Source organism: Branchiostoma lanceolatum, chromosome 1 (genome assembly GCF_035083965.1).
Source record: "Branchiostoma lanceolatum isolate klBraLanc5 chromosome 1, klBraLanc5.hap2, whole genome shotgun sequence".
NCBI classification, from domain to species: domain Eukaryota; kingdom Metazoa; phylum Chordata; class Leptocardii; order Amphioxiformes; family Branchiostomatidae; genus Branchiostoma; species Branchiostoma lanceolatum.
The window spans coordinates 37,778,625-37,797,867 of NC_089722.1; the positions used below are offsets into that span (position 1 = coordinate 37,778,625).

The 19,243-nt window shown below is 41.6% G+C and overlaps 1 protein-coding gene across 1 annotated transcript in view; it reads right to left on the reverse strand.

Annotated features, from left to right (window-relative positions):
• LOC136421767 (myosin-16-like) overlaps positions 1-19,243 on the reverse strand; it is a 48,611-nt gene that overhangs the window by 12,532 nt on the left and 16,836 nt on the right. The window contains exons 19-31 of the mRNA XM_066409306.1: positions 18,129-18,276; positions 17,165-17,272; positions 11,696-11,872; positions 10,927-11,085; positions 10,152-10,238; positions 8,758-8,903; positions 7,628-7,718; positions 6,414-6,470; positions 5,990-6,115; positions 5,123-5,329; positions 2,537-2,743; positions 1,635-1,865; positions 663-785 (exon numbers count right to left, since the gene is read on the reverse strand). Of these exons, the coding sequence (XP_066265403.1) occupies positions 663-785; positions 1,635-1,865; positions 2,537-2,743; positions 5,123-5,329; positions 5,990-6,115; positions 6,414-6,470; positions 7,628-7,718; positions 8,758-8,903; positions 10,152-10,238; positions 10,927-11,085; positions 11,696-11,872; positions 17,165-17,272; positions 18,129-18,276 (1,867 nt within the window). The remainder of the gene's footprint in view (positions 1-662; positions 786-1,634; positions 1,866-2,536; positions 2,744-5,122; positions 5,330-5,989; positions 6,116-6,413; positions 6,471-7,627; positions 7,719-8,757; positions 8,904-10,151; positions 10,239-10,926; positions 11,086-11,695; positions 11,873-17,164; positions 17,273-18,128; positions 18,277-19,243) is intronic.

Here is a 19,243-nt window from a genome sequence, read left to right on the forward strand (position 1 = left end):
GAACGAATCAAATATATTGTTCTTAAGCGTTACTTTCAGCGCTGATGTGCGCATCTGTGTGTGTGTGCCTCTATAGTAATGAATGTTTCAATAACATTTTTGATTTGTTTCCTTTTAATTTCTTTCCTTTCAACTTATGGGTGGACATGGTGTAGCCCCAAGATTGTATTTTATATTTGTCTTTGTAATTACTGTGATAAGTAAGAAAGTTGGTTAGCACCATTTGTTACCAGTTGTAAGATTACTTCTAATTAGTCACAGGTTTGGCATTTGTGGTGGCCGCCATTTTGTTTTTGTGACGTCGCAGGGTAGCCATACCATTTCATTGGGAGGGGTGTTTTTTTGGGGTCGCTAGCGTTCTCTCTATTTTTAATAAATTGGCACACAACTATCGCACATTCAACTGAAATAACAAAAAATTTAATACCAATTTATATTTATAAAAAGAACCCGTAATCACTAAACTAACATAACAAACCTGAAGTATATGTAGCACAATCGCAAATACTTAACTCTAGTTAATGATAACTTTTATTCCGCTGTATAGAAACCACTGCGATCCTGTTGACGGCACCTCACAGACATCTGCGAAGCCTTGATATAACTAAATGAATCGTCACACCGTCCAAATGCCTCCCTGCTACATGTCCTCGTGTTCTCACCTGAAGATCCTCCACCTCCGCAGCCAGCCTGTTGCGAGTCTTCTCCAGACTGCTGCACTTGGCGGTGGCAGACTCCACCTGTTCCTCAGCCTCGGCCAGCGCGATGGTCAGCTTCCGCCTCACCTGTTGATAAACATAGATCAAATATCATTTCATGTTTTTTTTCTTTCTTTTCGTTCCATCTAACTTCATTTTGTTACATTTTGAAGACAAATAAACACATTGTTCCAAGTTAGGGCAAGCAATTTCGACTACTACTACAACGTTAACCTACCTCTGGTTCGTACATTTTGTGGGTAAACTTTAAAAATAAGCTACGTTTTGCATGTATACAAAGTTACGCTGTTCTTGAAGGAACGTTCACATTTTTCGTAAGATCGCCATGCTACAAAACAAGCCGATGTTGTACGACACATCTACGACTATCCTGAGAGTACTCTGAATTTACCGTCATAAGCCTTTCCTGTGTGCATTTTCAAGTCCCCATGGGTTGCGTATTAAGGCCCTAACACATTTGGGTTTAGGCAAAGTTTGCGACCAATGAAGTCATTTTACGGTGGGTCATAGTAGAAAACAACTTTTCACCGCAAACTTTACCAAAACCAAAAGATTGATAATGCCCGACTTATACGGACTTAAACATTACGCACAAGTGTAAACTGGCCCAGCTACTAAGAGCACAAACGTCCAAGTTTGTTTTTTTGTTGTTTTTTTTACTTCGCTTTTTGACAGACAATGACGACGTGGCACTGCACTCAAGTTTTCGTAATTTGTATTAACAGTGCCACGTACATAGAACCATATACCAATTATTACAGCTGGGTGGAGAGAGAAAGTCGTGTTAAGTGTCTTTCCCAAGGGCACAGCATCGGTGGCGTCAGGGGGATTCAAACTTGGGACCGCTTGGTTCTGGGCCGAACACCCTGCCGTTACGCCACACGACCCTACTGAAGTTCAAGTTAATATACTAACCTCTTCCAGCTCCTCCATACGCTGGGTGGCGTCCGTCTCGTACTTGGCCTTGATGGAGGACAGCTCGCTGTTGGCCTTGGCCAGCTGACGCTGCAGCTCGCCGCGCGTCTCCTGCTCCTCCTCCAGCTGTTCCTGCAGGGAGGCCAGCTCGGCCTGGGCAGCACGCAGCTGGGCGAACGCCTGGCCCTTCGCCGCCAGTTCCTCATCCAGGGCGCGTTTCACCTCCTCCACCTGCAAACATGATGATCTTTATTTGCGCGTACTTGCCCATATGGGCTTAATGCACAAAACAAACTAGTATATCGCTCGTGCTCATTTGAATGTACACATTTTGTCATTTCCGTTACAGTTTGAAGTTAGACGATCCTGGCATTAAGATATGCCACACATAAGGTGCCAAACTGCCGTTTTTATAAGCTAGAAAAGTTTTAAGTCGTCATCAAAACGACAGTTTGACACCTCGTATGAGGCATGTCCTAATGTCAGGAACATCGTACTTCAAACGGTAACGGAAGTTACAAAATGTGTACATTTAAATGAGAACGAGCGATATACATGTAGAAATCAACTTTGTCTTTTAGTTTGAGGTCTTAATAAGCTGCTAGGGGCTCAAAAAGATGTCACTCTTTTGATCAGTCCAAAGGCTATCTATCTATCTTTGAAAAACTCGACAGTACCATCTTTAGATCGACAAAATAGGGAGTTCCGCTGTAGTACTATAACAAGCCGCTACGGGGCTCGAAATCTTATCATTTGAAGCTCTTATCAAGGCCTACTATCATAGATATTCAACCACTACACCTTGGCTTATCATACCAACAAGAAACACGCACAGACACATACACTCATACACACACACTGAATCTCTCGAACACATAACATTCTTGGATAAGGCTTTATACCTGTGCGGTTAGAGCGGTAACCTGTCGGTTTAGTCCGCCCTTGCTCGATTCGGACTCTTCCAGCTGTCGGAGGAGCTCGCCATTTTCCGCCGCCAGTCGGTTCTTGGCGGAGTTGAGCTCGGAGATGGCGTGCGAGTGCTCCTCGATCTTGACGGTGGTTTCGATGTACGCCAGTTCCAGCTGCTTGTTCAGTTTCTCAAACTGGGCCTAAAGAAACACAGATTATCTTATTCAAGAATATTTGCATAATAAAACATACCGACATCCTTTTTTGTGTAAATTAATTGTATAGGATCTAGATCAGTAGTTTAAACTCTAAAACCGACGAATAGAGAACTCAACATTAAACTAGAAAGGCAACATTTGCGAGCAAATACAGCATGTTTAGCCATACTCCTCGCCATGCAAAAAATGGACTCTCCCAAAATAACAATGGACCATTCTAAAATACTTCCACTAAAAGAATGGATCACCCCAGTCCAAAATTGACTTTAAAAACAATTCTCAGTCTCTCCATACAGGAATGGAGTCTTCCAGTAGCACCTCAACACAATATGGACCAGTCCAAAACCATATCCACTTATTAATTAAAAAATATACTTCTGCTAACAAATGGACTTTTTCATAATCATTCCAGCTCAAAATTGAAAGAAATAATTAAAGAATCCTCCCCTTGCAAGAATGGGATATTCCGCGCCATCTCCATGTTAACTAGACCAGTCGAAAAAGATCCGCTGAAAATTACACTCTTGCGCATAATCAACCCAGTTCAAAATTGAATTAAAAAGATCAAGTTTTCCATAGCATACATAATGATATATATGAAGATTTGACAGGAGAAGAAGGAAATGACCAAAAACAACATATTTCAGCGATAGTATGGGTGAAATATAAGAATGTGACACCCCTTTGTTTGAATGCATGATTCAATAGTATACAATTCTTTGATTAAAAAATCGTTTTGAAAGGCTGTATGCCATACATTTGAATGAGGGCCTGTGTACATAACCAAGGCAGACACATGTCAAATTTCACATTATTTTGGTTTAATACATAGGAACTGGAGATGTGTATCTTTGTTCAAAAAAAGAGTGAACAAAGCCATGTAATCGCATGTCCTAGGAATTCCCATACCATATTTGGCATGGATATTAGCACACCTGCGCCAGAAATGAAAGATAATTAGATTAATTCAATTGACCAATCAGGTGGTCGCAAGGCTCACAGGCATGCAAGGCCAGGTGCAAGGCACTTGGGGTCACTGACCTTTAGGTCATATGTAGTATTGAAAGTGATGGAAGTGGCAAATATCGTCAAGAAAGCCCCAAATAGATCGTTTTGAAGATATGTATGCCAAAAATGAGAATGTAGTCCTTTACATATTTGTTCAAGGCACATATACAGCAAATTTCAGGTCATTCGGTTGAAATACCAAGGCCCAGGAGGCCAAGATATGCATTATTGGTCATAAAAACCTCAATAAAATCACTTTCAAGGTCAATATCAAAAAAAAAGGAAAAAAACACACATTGGTTTTTGCCTACATTACCTTTGTACCAAATTTCAGGTCATTTGGTATAAAAATGACAGAGATGAATCCATTTAAAGATTTGACAGGAGGAGGAGGAGGAGGAGGAGGAGAAGAAACCTGAGTAAAAACAATATGTTTAGCCATACTAGGTATGGCTAAACATAATTACACAAGACAAGCATTTATAGATTAGATTTATAGCTTTGGAAGTAGTTAGACACTGTTAAGTTTGATTTTATCCAGTTCCTTGTCAATGAGTAACTATTTTTGGCGTATCTTATCACCTGGATGTCTAATCTTCATCAACGTATTAAGGTTAATTGTTTGGACCTTCTCTCTCTCGAGGTTGTTTATTGTATTCGGATGATGGCATCCACATGCTTCCTCCCAAGACCGGGAAGAGCGAACTTACAGCGACAAAAATTGAAATTCCGTAACCCCTAATTTTACAACTGTATGATGATGCAAGATGTCGAAGTATGATTTCAAAGATAAAAAACAAATTTTCCTCTTTTTTTTTTTATATATGAAATTCGTTGAGACTATCTTTTATTTATTGGTTCGGGTTGCCCAACTAGCCGAAAGCTATTACTAAGTGCGAACCCGTGTGCGACCATAGGTCTAAGTTTTGGACCACTCACACCGGAAAGGACCCCTATTCTTTTCGATAAGTGCGTTGAGTTCTTTAACGTGCTCGAGGTGTGGCTCTCCTCAAACACGGGACCTCCATTTAACGTCCTATCCAAGGGACGTCCCTAACCGAAGCTAGGTACTCATTTACACCTGAGTGAAGTGAAGAAAGTCTTGTTAAGTGCCTTTCCCAAGGGCACAGCATCGGGGCATATCGGTGATTTCGAACTCGGCCGCGGCACCTTTCGATTGTGGGCGAAACACCCTAGCGATTGCGCCACACGATGCCACTTTCCACTCTATTGTCCCTCAGGGGTCGCAGCGCACTCGCCGTCTTTATGGAAAGGGGTAATGGGTTTTCAAATGGTCGAGCAGTCCAATTCTGTATTTAAATCTAATGATTTAGATTTTAAAAGGCGGCTAACCTTTTGCTTGGAGATGGCATCGAAGGCGACGTTGAGGTCCTCTATCTCCAGTCTAAGCCTGTTCCTGTCCTTTTCCACCTTGGTCTTTCCCTTGGCGAGATGGTCCAGCGTCTCCGTCATCTCGGCCAGCAGGTCGGCATGCTTCTTCCTCAGACCGGACGCCTCCGCCTCCTGCGCCGCCAGGGTGTCTTCAAGGTCACGGCGAACCTAAGGGCATGGACACAGTACAGAAGCCGATATAATGATTCACCTCTTCACTATTTCGCAGGCATCTTGCCCCGTCAGGCTGTCTTCTAGACCACGGCGAGCCAGAGAAAACACGAACGCATCACTGCATAGCCTGGAAACCATACCATCGGCGGCTCCCTGATATCTCTACGGCACTGGGAGTGACCCCCGCCCACCCAGACAGCTTAGCCCGCTTGGGGTGTTGGTTTACGGCCTTGGATTAGATTACGTCGGCGGCGAAAGTAGGGTGGCAGCGGAAGTAGAAAGGCAGCTAAGTAGACAGGCTATCGATCAGAAACGGTTCAATAAAGCAGACTGGGCCCGGTAAAACACCCCTAAGCCGACCCCAAGAGACTGGGACCAGGCTACTGCGGTGCATATAATGCCATATCAACACACTCTAATCCCACGATTTTCTTCAGGCCTCTAGATCACAGACTGATGAACCAGCGAGTACACGAACGCAGCAGTGAAAACAATGCATATTTGAAGACAATGACCCCTGTCTCTTTCCCATGCATATGCACCACCAGTCGTCTAGATCACCGCGAACATGTGGAAAACGTACTTAAGTAGATATAATGATTTATTACCAATATCTAACTATGTATACATTTAGTAAGATAGCGTTTGACGTACCCGTGCCAGTTCCTGTTCTCGCCGCTTGTTCTTCTCGATCTGGGCATTCGACAGACCCGACGACTCGTCCAGCTTCTCTGTCATGTCCTCCAACTGGCGCTGCAGTTCCGTCCTGGCCCGCTCAGCCTGTGTGACGTAATGTCACAGTATTCAACAATAAAAAAAGGAAGTGTCCTCTCATACATGTTGCCATGTACGATTGTCGAGCGTTCAAGTGCATACATTCATTCTTTTGAAGTGAATACATTTGTTTGTTCTTCTTTGATAGAAATGCAGTATTTCTGAAAATATCTTGATTTTTTTTTAAGAATGACATGTCAATATTTAACATCTGTTTTGGCAATTCGTGTAAAATCAAAAATATTGGATTCTACTTTAATTTCTTCATATGGTATCTTACGTGTACTCAAACACGCGAACATACCTTGACGCGTGCAGATCTTTCGACGTCAATATCATCCTCAATGTCCTCTGCAAGCCTCTAAAGAACAAATGGATATTTAAAATAGTTAATGAGCATTTAATTTGGTCTCTTATATATCCATCTTCCAACCATATGCATAGCGTCATCTTGATAAAAGTTTTTGGTGAAGATAATACATAACTTCAACAACGTGTGTTTTGCAACGTGATATATGTTTATAATATGTAGTCATGTAAGTATGAAATGATGAATATTCAAAGATATGGTTTCTTCCTTGTTCAAATAACGAGCATGGCGGCTGTCGATGTCATGTGTACAAACCTATATTTTCAAGACGCGACAGGAGGTACTGTTAGGACACGGAGGGGTACTGATATAACACGGCAGGAGGTACGGTTAGGTCGCGGCAGGAGGTACGGTAAGAACATGGAAGGGGGTACTGTTAGGACACGGAAGGGATACTGTTAGGACATTGAAAAGGGATACCGTTAGGACTCAGATGAGGGCTACTGTTAGGACGCGGAAGGGGGTACTGTTAGGACACGGAAGAGGGGTACTTTTAGGACACGGGAGGGGTATGTAAGGACACGGAAGGAGGTACTGTTAGGACACGGAAGAGGGGTACTGTAAGGAAATGGAAAGGGGTACTGTTAGGACCCTGAATGGGGTACTGTAAGGACACGGAAGGGGGTACTGTTAGGTCACGGAAGGGGGTACTGTTAGGACACGGAAGGGGGTATTGTTAGGACACGAAGGGGGATGCTATTAGGACCCCACAGGGGGATGCTGTTAGGACACGGAAGGGGATACTGTTAGGACACGGAAGGGGGGGGGGTGCTGTTAGGACACGGAAGGGGGTGCTGTTAAGACACGGAGGGGGATACCGTTAGGACGCAGATGAGGGCTACTGTTAGGACACGGAAGGGGGTACCGTTAGGACACGGAAGGGGGTACCGTTAGGACACGGAATGGGGTACTGTTAGGACACGGATGGGGGGAACTGTAAGGACACAGAAGGGGGTACTGTTTGGACACGGAAGGGGGTACTGTTAGGACACAGAAGGAGGTTCTGTCAGGACGCGACAGTTGGTACTGCTATATAACGCGGAAGGGGGTTCTCTTAGGACACGGAAGGGGGTACTGTTAGGACACGGAAGGCGTTACTGTTAGGACACGGAAGGGGGTACTGTTACGACACGGAGGGGGATGCATACCGTGAATTCCCGGATCTTCTTCTGAAGAGAAGACGCTGCTCCGGCCTCATCCTCCATGCCTGTTGTTGCGGTGAGCGCTTCTTGCTCTTTCCTATAAGGAAGGAACAACGGTGTTACATAAGGTGTCTCCGTTCCAAACATGCATTTGCTTCAATGAAATCTAGTAGACCTAAAGAGAATAATAGCGAAAATGAGTACAGTGCACAATCTTTTCAGAAATGCACAAATCTATTTCTTACACAAGAACAACATTATTCAAATATAGAATCAAAATTGCTATCATTGCAAAAACGTCATGCTACCAACATAAATGGTACAATCATTCCATCAGTATAATAAACGAAAGGAATTTCGATGCTGTTTACAAATGGTACAGACATGTGCACATTAGAAAGTTAGTACTTCTTGATCGGCATTTTGATCATCCACCGCGGCTGTATCATGATAATATTTGAACTTCATCATTGATACTTAAGGGCGCAGTCACATTCGTAGTTTGTCGTCGCACGATTTTGATGTGGTAGAACCTTCGAGACGGAACTACCCGCCGACAAGGATCTTAGACAGCTTTTTTCCGTAACAAAATAGCTGAATTTTTCAAGACACATCTACCACTTTTTCAAGAATGACTTCAGTTTGCTGTCGTACTACGATCGCACGACGTACAATACAGGTTTTCCTTTTTCCTTCGATATTTGATTATTAGTATTTGATGATTAATATTTTGTTTTGATTTTTATCTTTTTCTTCACAATTTGTTAATTATGATTATCATTGATCATATTAGCATACCGTATTATGTTTGAAATCTAAAAAAATTATTTTGTATTTTCTCGTATCTGTTCATCTATTAGGATTTATGATATAACTTCAACTTATTTTCTATCGTTAATTTTGTTTAGTTTTGAGTTCTATACAATTTATGATAAAGTTCCTATTGTTAAGTTTCGAGGGTAGGCCCACAAAAACCACCTAGGCTTCTGCAGGCGTATTTATTTCCCTGTATCTCTTTGTTTTAAGAGATGGAATACTTGTACATATGCGAAACAATAAACAGTAAACAACAATACGTATGTGAGTGTCCCCTACGGATTTTTGGTGTGTGTGTGTGTGTGTTTATTTCTGCTTACTGCTTGAGCGTGTCAGTGAGCTGCTCCCTGAGGGCCTCTATCTCCGCGATCTTGTCCTGAACGGCCTTCAGGTCCCTCTCCAGCCGGGACTTCACCCGCTCAACCTCCGTCACGATACGCCGCTCGTGACCGAGGTTGTCCTCCAGCTGCCCGAATAGAACGAGTGGTACACCATTTACAACTTCATTAACATAATAATAATAACCTTTATTGTACATTCATGCTTTATCACGGGCTTAGTACAGGCATGTAGGTACATGGTAATGTTCATATAATGACACACACAGTTTCTAATACTAGTCTAATACAATGGTTTTAAAACTACACTAAGTCATAAGTTCGGCTTCTTCTCGTCTCTTTGTGATGTTAGGAAATTTAAGTTGAGATAGACTTGTTTGATATTGTATGGTCAAAACGCATGATAAAAATGAATTTCTCAATATCAGACATGAATTGAAAGTGTGGAAACGTTCCCGTAATATAATCAAACAAAATATTTCTATCGTTGCTATATAAACTACAGTCTACAATAAAGTGGACTTCATCTTTTACCTTATTTAAGTTACAAAATTGGCAAATTCTTTGCTTCAGAGGCAATACATGGCATAAGATCTTCAATTGGCCGCAAGAAATAGATAAACTGCATTGCAATGGCTAGTAAATCTATCAACTTACATTATATTCGAAAGGGAATAAAAGTAGAATACGCCCAATATTTGATGTGCAGGTGGCAAGTGTATCAAAGTGCTTTTTTATATTTTTTTATGATATGGTCACAGTTTTCTGTTCTCGTCCTTTTTTTTTTCATTTGTTTTATACGAATTAACTTAGTGGTCAACAAATTGCCTGCTACCTACTGGTACATTAACAAGTAAAACCCCCGTAGATAACTTTTGTGTAAATAAATTCCACATAGTTTTCTTGGGTACACATTCCCTCTACCGAAACGTCGATAAAGGAAAAATAAGATTGTATCACTAAGAAAATTATGTTCAGCTAAGATAATCAATAATTTACCAGAACTTTTAAACAAATGCATGGTACGTGGTAGGCTAAGAAAGACATAATGCGTTGAATATAGAAAATAAAATAAAAAATTAAGAAATCAAAACAATTGAAAAATTTAACGGTTCTCAGTGGCAAATGTACTTAGATGTTGGCACATCGGCAACCAAATCTGCAGTGTGTTTTTTGGCACAAAGTTTGACAGATTAACCGAATAGGCTCGGTGGGCGTCACTCCACCGTCCGGGAAGGTAGTGTAAAGTGCCTTTCCCAAGGGCACAACGTTGGGGCATGGTGAGTATCGAACTCGGGACCTATTGATTCCGAGTTCAACGCTGTAACCGTTACGCCGAAGTCACAGGAAATATAAACCTAGACTAAAACACTTACGTCGTCCATGGTCTGTTCCAGACGAATCTTCACCTTGGACAGTTCGGAAGCCTTTTCCTCCTCCGCTGCCAAGTCCTCCAGTGTTTGCTGCGGAGCAAAATATCAAGCTTGTATAAGTGTATTCACAATGATAATTTGATCACCAAGTGTCTCCTTTGACAAGCTATATCAAGCATGGAATTAATGATAATTGTCATCATGAATATATCGCAATATTCCACTAAAGGCGCGGGCATATTCGTTATAGTATTTCTTTGTACGATTTTCAGAGCTAGAGAAGATGTGTCTAGGCATACATCAACAAGGATATTTGGCTAGTTTTGTCTGTCACCAGATATTTTATTGGTGACACATTCACAACTGTACTGTATTGAGAATGCCAACTTGCCTGTTGCAAAACTTGACAGGGTCCTTTGGTGATGTTCCATTTCACGTAACGTGGTTAAATATAAGTTTCTTGACTGAATCAAACAAACAACTTCGATCCCACCGTCTTGGAGATTAGTTAAGCCTCCCTCTCACTGGACCCGCGGTACGCTTGCGGCGTCACTGCGTCCTAAATTGGATTTGTGTTGCCCTTGACTTCATAATGGAAATGTCATTCAAAATGTGCAAATATGACCAAAAAGACAACAAAACACACAAAGCTAAAAAAAGATTCGTTTTTTGTCGATGAAATTCGTTGAGTGCTTTGTCAATTCGATCAGCCGCAGCGACGCCGCCAGCGTGCCGCGGGTCTAGTGCATAGTGAGAGGGGGTCTTTAAAGACACTTACGGCGTTGAGGTCCTCGAGACGAGCCTTCTCGTTGGTGAGATGTTCGATCTTAGCGGCGTTCTGTGCCACCTGTTCCTCCTTCTCCCGGAGAACAGAGTCCTCGCCCTGCTTGGCGTTCTCGTGTTCGGACAGCCTCGCTTCCATCTCTTCCACGGCAGACTGCAGAAGGTAGAAGAAAACGTCAAGACATGTATTGCTTCGGCTGTAAGACATGTAAAGTGGCGTCGTGTTGTCGCAACGGTCAAGATGTTTGGCCCTGAACCCAGAGGTGCTGGGTTCGAATCTCATGACGTGCTACCGATATTGTTCTACCGCCCTTGGGAAAGGCAATTTATACGACTTTCCTCTTTCCACCCAGGTGTAAAAGGCAGTGAATAAAAGCCAAAGAGGGCTCTGCCCTCCATTACAATGCCCTACACACCGTAGTTAAACAACTCACTGTCCCTGCGCCCTAAAAAAAAGCATACCCTTACCTTTGTATCTTTGTAAGTGGCGTACTAGCAAGCACAAAGCTATATTCCTAGCGACTAGGGCAGTAAGCTACGTACATTATTATGTTCTAAGGCATTCTTAAAAAAATATGTAGCAAGAGGACTATTCGTAAACAGATGGCCTAGAATCTACAAAACTAGAGTCTGGATAATTATCTTTATTCTCGAAAACTGTGTGTACAGATTTCCCCGCCATGTCCTGTTTGTATATTGATCTTCTAGTTCTGTATCTTCTTTTTATATCCAAGAGCAAAGAAACGAAATTAGTGTAACCTTACCTTGAGTTCGTCGCGGCTCTTGAGAGCTCTGTCTCTCCCTATCTCGAGATCCCGGTTGGTTTCGTTCAGGTCCGTCCATGACTCCTCCATCTCCTTGTACTGTACGTCCAGCTCTTCAAACTCCTTGGTCAGGGTACGGACACGTTCCTCGGCCGCCTCTCGCACCACGCTACCCTCCTGGATGTTTACAACAATGATATCTCCGTTAACAATTGAGCATTATAGAAGAACTTCAAAGGTTTCCGTGAATAACTTTATTGCGCGATTATTGTAGCAGGTACAAAGTATGGCAACGACGGTAAACATAGAACAAGACATAGGTATGGAATGAAACTATTCACTGCAACAAAATTACTATCTTAGGTTTTACATGATTCAAGTTGGGCTAATTTTGAATATCATTATTTTTCTAGTAACAAAACAATCTTTTATATATTTTCCCTTTTTCAACACTGTATGAGCTGTTCCATCTAAATATATAGTCTAATCTATCTGCGGCATTGAGTGTTATTGTATGATGATCCACTATTCTACAGCTCAGGTAATTGTAGAAACAACCTCCGGTTGCATTGAGCATTATATACAGAGGAATATACATATATATATATATATATATATATATATATATATATATATATATATATATATATATATATATATATATATATATATATATATATATATATATATATATATATATATATATATATATATATATATATATATATATAAGAACGTCGAGACGTTAGAAATTCTTCCAATGATTGTAAAAGCTCATGATCCCATACTACATGTATATAGTATTACTCTCTTGTATCAGGTAGATTCGCCTTATAGAACTGTAGTTAAGAACCAGTAGATGTCATACTTTGTACCTTGTACACTTGTTGTGCAATCAAGTTATATTGAGCAATGTGCAATAGTACCATAGCAAAGGTCCTCATGAAGGTAGTGCAGAATAGGAGTAAGACGTGATCCGACTCTCTGTCATTCTTTCTTTTTTTTAAAGGAGCCTGGATCTCTGCCGGGAAACGTCCGGACAGCGTACTAAAGCTTAAGACACGGCACGAAATCCGGTATTTAAGCATGCTTAAACGCAGCGTAAACGTGACGTTTATTCACTATTTCCGCAACTTAACGACCCCTATACGTCTGCTTAAAGATTGCATTTAAGGTGTCCTTTCCGGAAGTGCGTTAATGTACGTATTGGCACTCATTCACGTGTATTTACGTAACTATTCGACGCGTAAAGGCGTCGTTATGGACAATCTTTTCGTACCTTTACGGAAGACCCAACACGAAAAGTATGCGTTTCTTGAGACCTTTCCGTAACCTTTCGTCCATGTTTATAATCCGTTTTCGTCACGATTTTCTCCACGTTTATGTGCCGTTCACGCAGCCTGAAAGGCAACTTAAAATCATACCTTTCCTCGGGCTTTCCGTGATCTTTTTACGACCTAAACGCGCAACAAACGTGGTCTCTAGAATGCGTAAAGGCGTCGTTATGGACAATCTTTCCGTACCTTTACGGAAGATCCAACACGAAAAGTATGCGTTTCTTGAGATCTTTCCGTAACCTTTCGTCCATGTTTATAATCCGTTTTCGTCACGATTTTCTCTACGTTTATGTGCCGTTCACGCAGCCTGAAAGGCAACTTAAAATCATACCTTTCCTCGGTATTTCCGTGACCTCTTAACGACCTTAACGTGCTACAAACGTGGTATCTGCAAGGCGTTAAGGCGTCGTTATGGACAATCTTTCCGTACCTTTACGGAAGATCCAACACGGAAAGTGTAAATTTCTTGAGACATTTCCGTAATCTTTCGTCCATCTTTATAATCTATTTCCGTCACGATTTCCCTACGTTTATGTGCCGTTCACGCAGCCTGAATAACTACCTAAAGCTATACCTTTCTTAGTGTTTTCCGTAACCTTTTTATGAGCTTAACGTGCTAAAAACACGAGCTAAACGTGCTAAAAACACGAGCTTAACGTGCTAAAACGTAGTCTCTACAATAAGTTTCCTTTTCATTATACAGTATCTAATTTGATCCTTACTTAACTTGCTACGGATGGCTTAACCATTCCGAACCCTTACATAGACAGGTAAATATGAATATGACAGGCAACAGGGCCGGTTAAAGTTTAGAACAATTTATTTGAAAGATAATAACACTGCACAAAAACGTGTTACGCCATTATAGCGAGACCCCTCCCCACCTTAACGAATATACACATACAAAATGGAATGAATGATTTCTTACATGGACAGCTAGTTTCACTTTCATTAAAAAAATGTCACCTTATCATTCGTAAACTATTCAGGCTATTCCTTTCCCCAACTACTAGTACTAACTATTACAATGTGCTTCCAAGTTTTAACCCTAGCTAACTATTTACATCGACACCAAAACGTAACCCCTAACACTAACTAACCCTACGTCGAACTTTTCTTCCCTCCCGTGTCTTATTAGCCTTTATCAGGCTCCGCGGATCGCTAGGAAAATAGTAGAAATTGGCCAAATAGAGTGAATTGTAACAGTACAATCATTCTGGGTTGAATAACACTTACTAGGTACTTGCGGTTACGTCATCGGTCGTCATATTCTAACTTGTACTTGACGCGGTCAACGAGGGATCAATCTCACATTGTCGGTAGATTCTCCCTTCACCATTTTGCGACATTTTCAAGTCCACGATTCCGGTCCCAGTGTTGGGCGAGACGACAGGGATAGTTTCTTTCAAGACAGGTAGACAGGTTCCGATTTCACTCACGCTAATCTCCAAGCAGATCTATAGGTTGCATCAAGACCGTATCAAACTGGCAGAGAAAGTACTTGGATTGCTATACAAGCTCCTTCTTCCAGTTGGATACGGTTTTTGCAATCCATTGGGCCTGGTTGGAGGCTAATTCACGCCGTTCTTTAACCGTTGTCTCCACTGGTACCGGGTGGATTTGAAGTCCCGAATCGCGTGCCCGCAAGCTCCGTTCAGCCTCTCCACCCTCCTTGGTTTCACCCAGGAAGTATAATCCTATGAAACCTCCTTGGTTTCACCAAGTTGTACAGACTGGTGTCCTAGTCCCAGCTTTACGTTTTTCCGTCCGGGTTCCGGGTGGTAAGAACAACGTTGTGGCCATAACTTGTGGGTTGAAACGACTGAGTTCAAACTTCCTTCATGAGCTGTCTTCGCTGTAAAAAAATAACTGTCTCTGGGATATACGGTTAATTTGAAAAAGCCACCCTTTTCTCTGATTGGGTAATGCCCTGTCACATGGCATTCCACTAGTAAATATGGAGATGTTGCATTACCATCTCAACGTACCGCCCCAGCTTGTTTACGACTTCACACTGTATAAATTTGCAGTTGAAAAGCAAACGTCCTTGCGTTTCGCTTTTGCCCCGAACAAAACAACTGACGCGAGCGACAATAGATCTTTCCAGAAGTTACTTGTAGATTATAAAAAGGAAAACTGCGTGAGAACACGCGTTATTTGATGATTTTGATACAAACAAAGGAACAAATACACAAAGCTGCCAAAACAAAATTAGTGCGAGGATAAACGCCCGCTTTCCGTCAGCTTTTCTCTACCTAAACATAAAAGGGGGGAGGTCTCCCCCCTTCTATGCAAACCGAACCTATATGTAACGGAAGGATATCGGAAAGGTAAAAATAACTGCGAGGGAAAACGCCCGCTTTCCGACAGCTTTTCTCTACCTAAACATAAAAGGGGGGAGGTCTCCCCCCTTCTATGCAAACTGAACCTATATGTAACGGAAGGATTTTGGAAAGGTAGAAATAACTGCGAGGGAAAACGCCCGCTTTCCGACAGCTTTACTCTACCTAAACATAAAAGGGGGGAGGTCTCCCCCCTTCTATGTAAACCGAACCTATATGTAACGGAAGGATATCGGAAAGGTAAAAATAACTGCGAGGGAAAACGCCCGCTATCCGACAGCTTTACTCTACCTAAACATAAAAGGGGGGAGGTCTCCCCCCTTCTATGTAAACCGAACCTATATGTAACGGAAGGATATCGGAAAGGTAAAAATAACTGCGAGGGAAAACGCCCGCTATCCGACAGCTTTACTCTACCTAAACATCAAAGGGGGGAGTTCCCCCTTCTATGTTAACCGAACCTATATGTAACGGAAGGATATCGGAAAGGTAGAAATAACTGCGAGGGAAAACGTCCGCTATCCGACAGCTTTACTCTACCTAAACATAAAAGGGGGGAGGTCTCCCCCCTTCTATGTAAACCGAACCTATATGTAACGGAAGGATATCGGAAAGGTAAAAATAACTGCGAGGGAAAACGCCCGCTTTCCGGCAGCTTTTCTCTACCTAAACATAGGAGTGGGTTATGTAAACCGAGCCTATATGTAACGGAAGGATATCGGAAAGGTAGAAATAACTGCGAGGGAAAACGTCCGCTTTCCGACAGCTTTTCTCTACCTAAACATAAAAGGGGGGAAATACTTAACAATATAACTGCTGTTTTTTGTAAGCTGTAGCATAAACACGGATAAAAGAAGATCAACTCCGACGAAGATAGGTATGGACTGTATGTCTAATTTTGCTACAAAGTAGACGTAAAATGTGCGTGCACATGCATGGTGCGTTGTTTAAAAAAAACTGTAACAGAAATGACTTAAGCGGGATCGGTGTTTACTGCAAATGGGTGTATCGTAAAGATCGAAGACCGTTTCGGGTATATCAGCTATTCTCCAAGATTTTGAAAATTGAGGCACTATTAGTCCCCAGGGGAGAATATATCTGCTTGGAGAATATATTGGTTACTGATGTACCATAATGTTTCATCTATACGATGTATATAAGGATGCTTAAAGTCCATGGAAAGATATAGTATTCATTTAATTCATGTTAACGGACGTGGAAAGGGTGCGGAAAGCTCAAATCTTACTTTCAGCGGCATTAACGGCCCCGTAAACTCTGCTGAAATATTTTCCGACCTTTAATTCTTGTTTACGTCATTCGGAAAGTTTGCTTAAATATTCGATTTCGTGCTGTGAGAGGCTGTGAAAAAGACGACTAAATTCCACGAATGACGACTACCTTCCTGTATGTTCAGAGCAATGAAATCTTTGTTCTCAATTAAGCAACAATAATTTTGTATCCTAGCCTACGTATACGTCTTTATCAACGAGGAGACTAGCTGAAGCAATGTATAATCGTATCGTTCAACCATTGTTATGCAAATATTTTCAAATACCCACAAACATCTTTTTATTCTTATTTTTAAGATGATATAGCTATAAAGTGGACTTCCCTTAGCCTGGCTGAAAGGCTGACTGCCGCAAGAAACAGACAAGCCTGGAGACAGATGTCCATCTTCGTTGCTACCTTGCCCCCCCAACGACCCGGAGGTCAAGGGACTAGGTAGGTAGGTAGGTATAGCTACATAATATGAGAGACACTTATGTGTATGATTTAAATTGTTTTCCTACCGAGCCCAGAAGGTTGACGATGTCCTCCTTTTCAGCGAGCAGGTCGTTGATGGTTGCCTGGAGTTCCGTGCGTTTCTTCTGCTTAGCCGCAAACTCCTTCTTCAGGTTCTGAGTGGTAGAACATAATCTAAATCAAGTTTACTGCAACCTCTTGCCCAAAGACTAATTGGGGTCGGTTGGCGTAACGGCAGGGTGTTTCTGCCCAGATCCCAGCGATCCCGGGTTCGAATCCCTATGACGCCACCGATGATGTGCCCTTCTAAAGTGCATTGGGAAATGCACTTTACACGACTTTCCTCACTCCACCCTGGTGTAGAAATGGGTATATTGTTCTCTGTACGTGGCAATGTTGAAATAAGTTATGAAAAACTTGAGTGCAGTGCTACATCGTCCTTGTCTGTCCAAAAGCAACGTAAAATAAAGACTAATTGCAGGTATGACGTCAACGACGAACAAATCACGGATAACAATATAACATTTGACAAATCTATTGTAAATGTTTATGGTACACGTTGCAATGAAAGAGACAATGATTTGAGGTATCATACTGTGGAATGTTGTTCATTTTCAAGAAATAAGCACGTTGTTTCGGTAAAATGACAAAAGTATGGCACAGAGACCTGTTTCCATCCCTTGCCTACAGCGCTCAAGAGATGGCCATTAGAGAATACACTGGAAGCCATTGATTTGGTTCAATAATCGAATTGAAGTTTTCGTTCAAGTCTCTCAAAATTGCCCCGACCTACCCCATAAACCAACAATGATAATTTACGTAATATAAATATCATTCGGAGCTTCAAATTCAACCATATTTATATCGCAAATCATTGATGTCTCTATTTCACTCCATTTCGTTCCATTTCGTTCCATTTCGTTCCATTTCGTTTCATTTCGCACTTTCTGGGGCCCGTCTAGACCATCCTCGGGTTGCGGTCAAAAGTAGATGAAGGTTCAAAGTTCATACCTCCACTTCTATCTCCTTGTCCTTGAGGAGCTCCTCGGCCTTGGCTCCGGTGAGCTGCGGCTTCATCCAGCCGTACATCTTGTACCAGCCGTCGTGCCGCAGGTTGAAGAACATGCGGATGTTCCGCTGGATCGTGTCCACAGACATCCTGGACATCAGAAAAAGGAGATCAATGGATCAATATATGAATGAAGACCTTCATTGTACACTATTTACGAACATCATTTGCTAATAACTATGGACACGTCATAGATATCAATTTGTGCGAACGTATGTGTGTAGCTTTGATCATTATACACATGTACATGGAAAACATAGTTTCATTGCAGCGTTCTGTACCAAAGTGCTGTATTTTGTCTTAGAAAAAGTCATATAAAGGGCAATAAAAGTTGCTGACGTCATCCATATGGTCCAAAAATCAGTTTTAGAATTCTTTCATGACCAGCTAGTAATATTCAATACTACAACAGGTCTTTCTTAAGTCATTGAAAAAATCGAAAGTCAAAATACCAATTTAGACAGGGAGGAAACCTTAAGTAAAGGTCACAACAAAATAAAAGTTAACAGATACATCTATACATTGTCAAATTACTACAAGAATTGTCAACTACATGGATTCGACTTCTCCTCGCTTCTTCGTAGTGGTAAAACTGTAAGAGTAGAAATGGCTCATGATTGATAATGCAGCTGAGGATTCAAGATGGGTTTTGTTTGCTTGTTTGTTTGTTTATTTGTTTGTGCCTTTATTTAAAATCTATATTTATATTTATCGGCCATAAGGCCGCTTTTCGTAGAGGTCGACGTCAGAGGTTTGCTGAATCAGAAGATTCTAATCTAAGTGTTTGTTTTATGCAGGATAGAAATTTTAAGTTCCGCTTGATCTTGTCCACAGACATCCTGAACATTAGGAAAAAAGCAGATCAATAGATCAATATAATGCAATAAGATTCAAGATGGGAGAGTTTAGTGTGGTCTCGAATAAAGCTCTAAACAGAAACTATGCGGCTTCAGCGTCTGTTCTTATAGCTTAAGATATGGCGAGAGTGTGTATGGTTGACTTGAGGTTGGCCACTACTATTTTCTTCAAGATTCAAGATGGGTTTGTTGAATCAGAA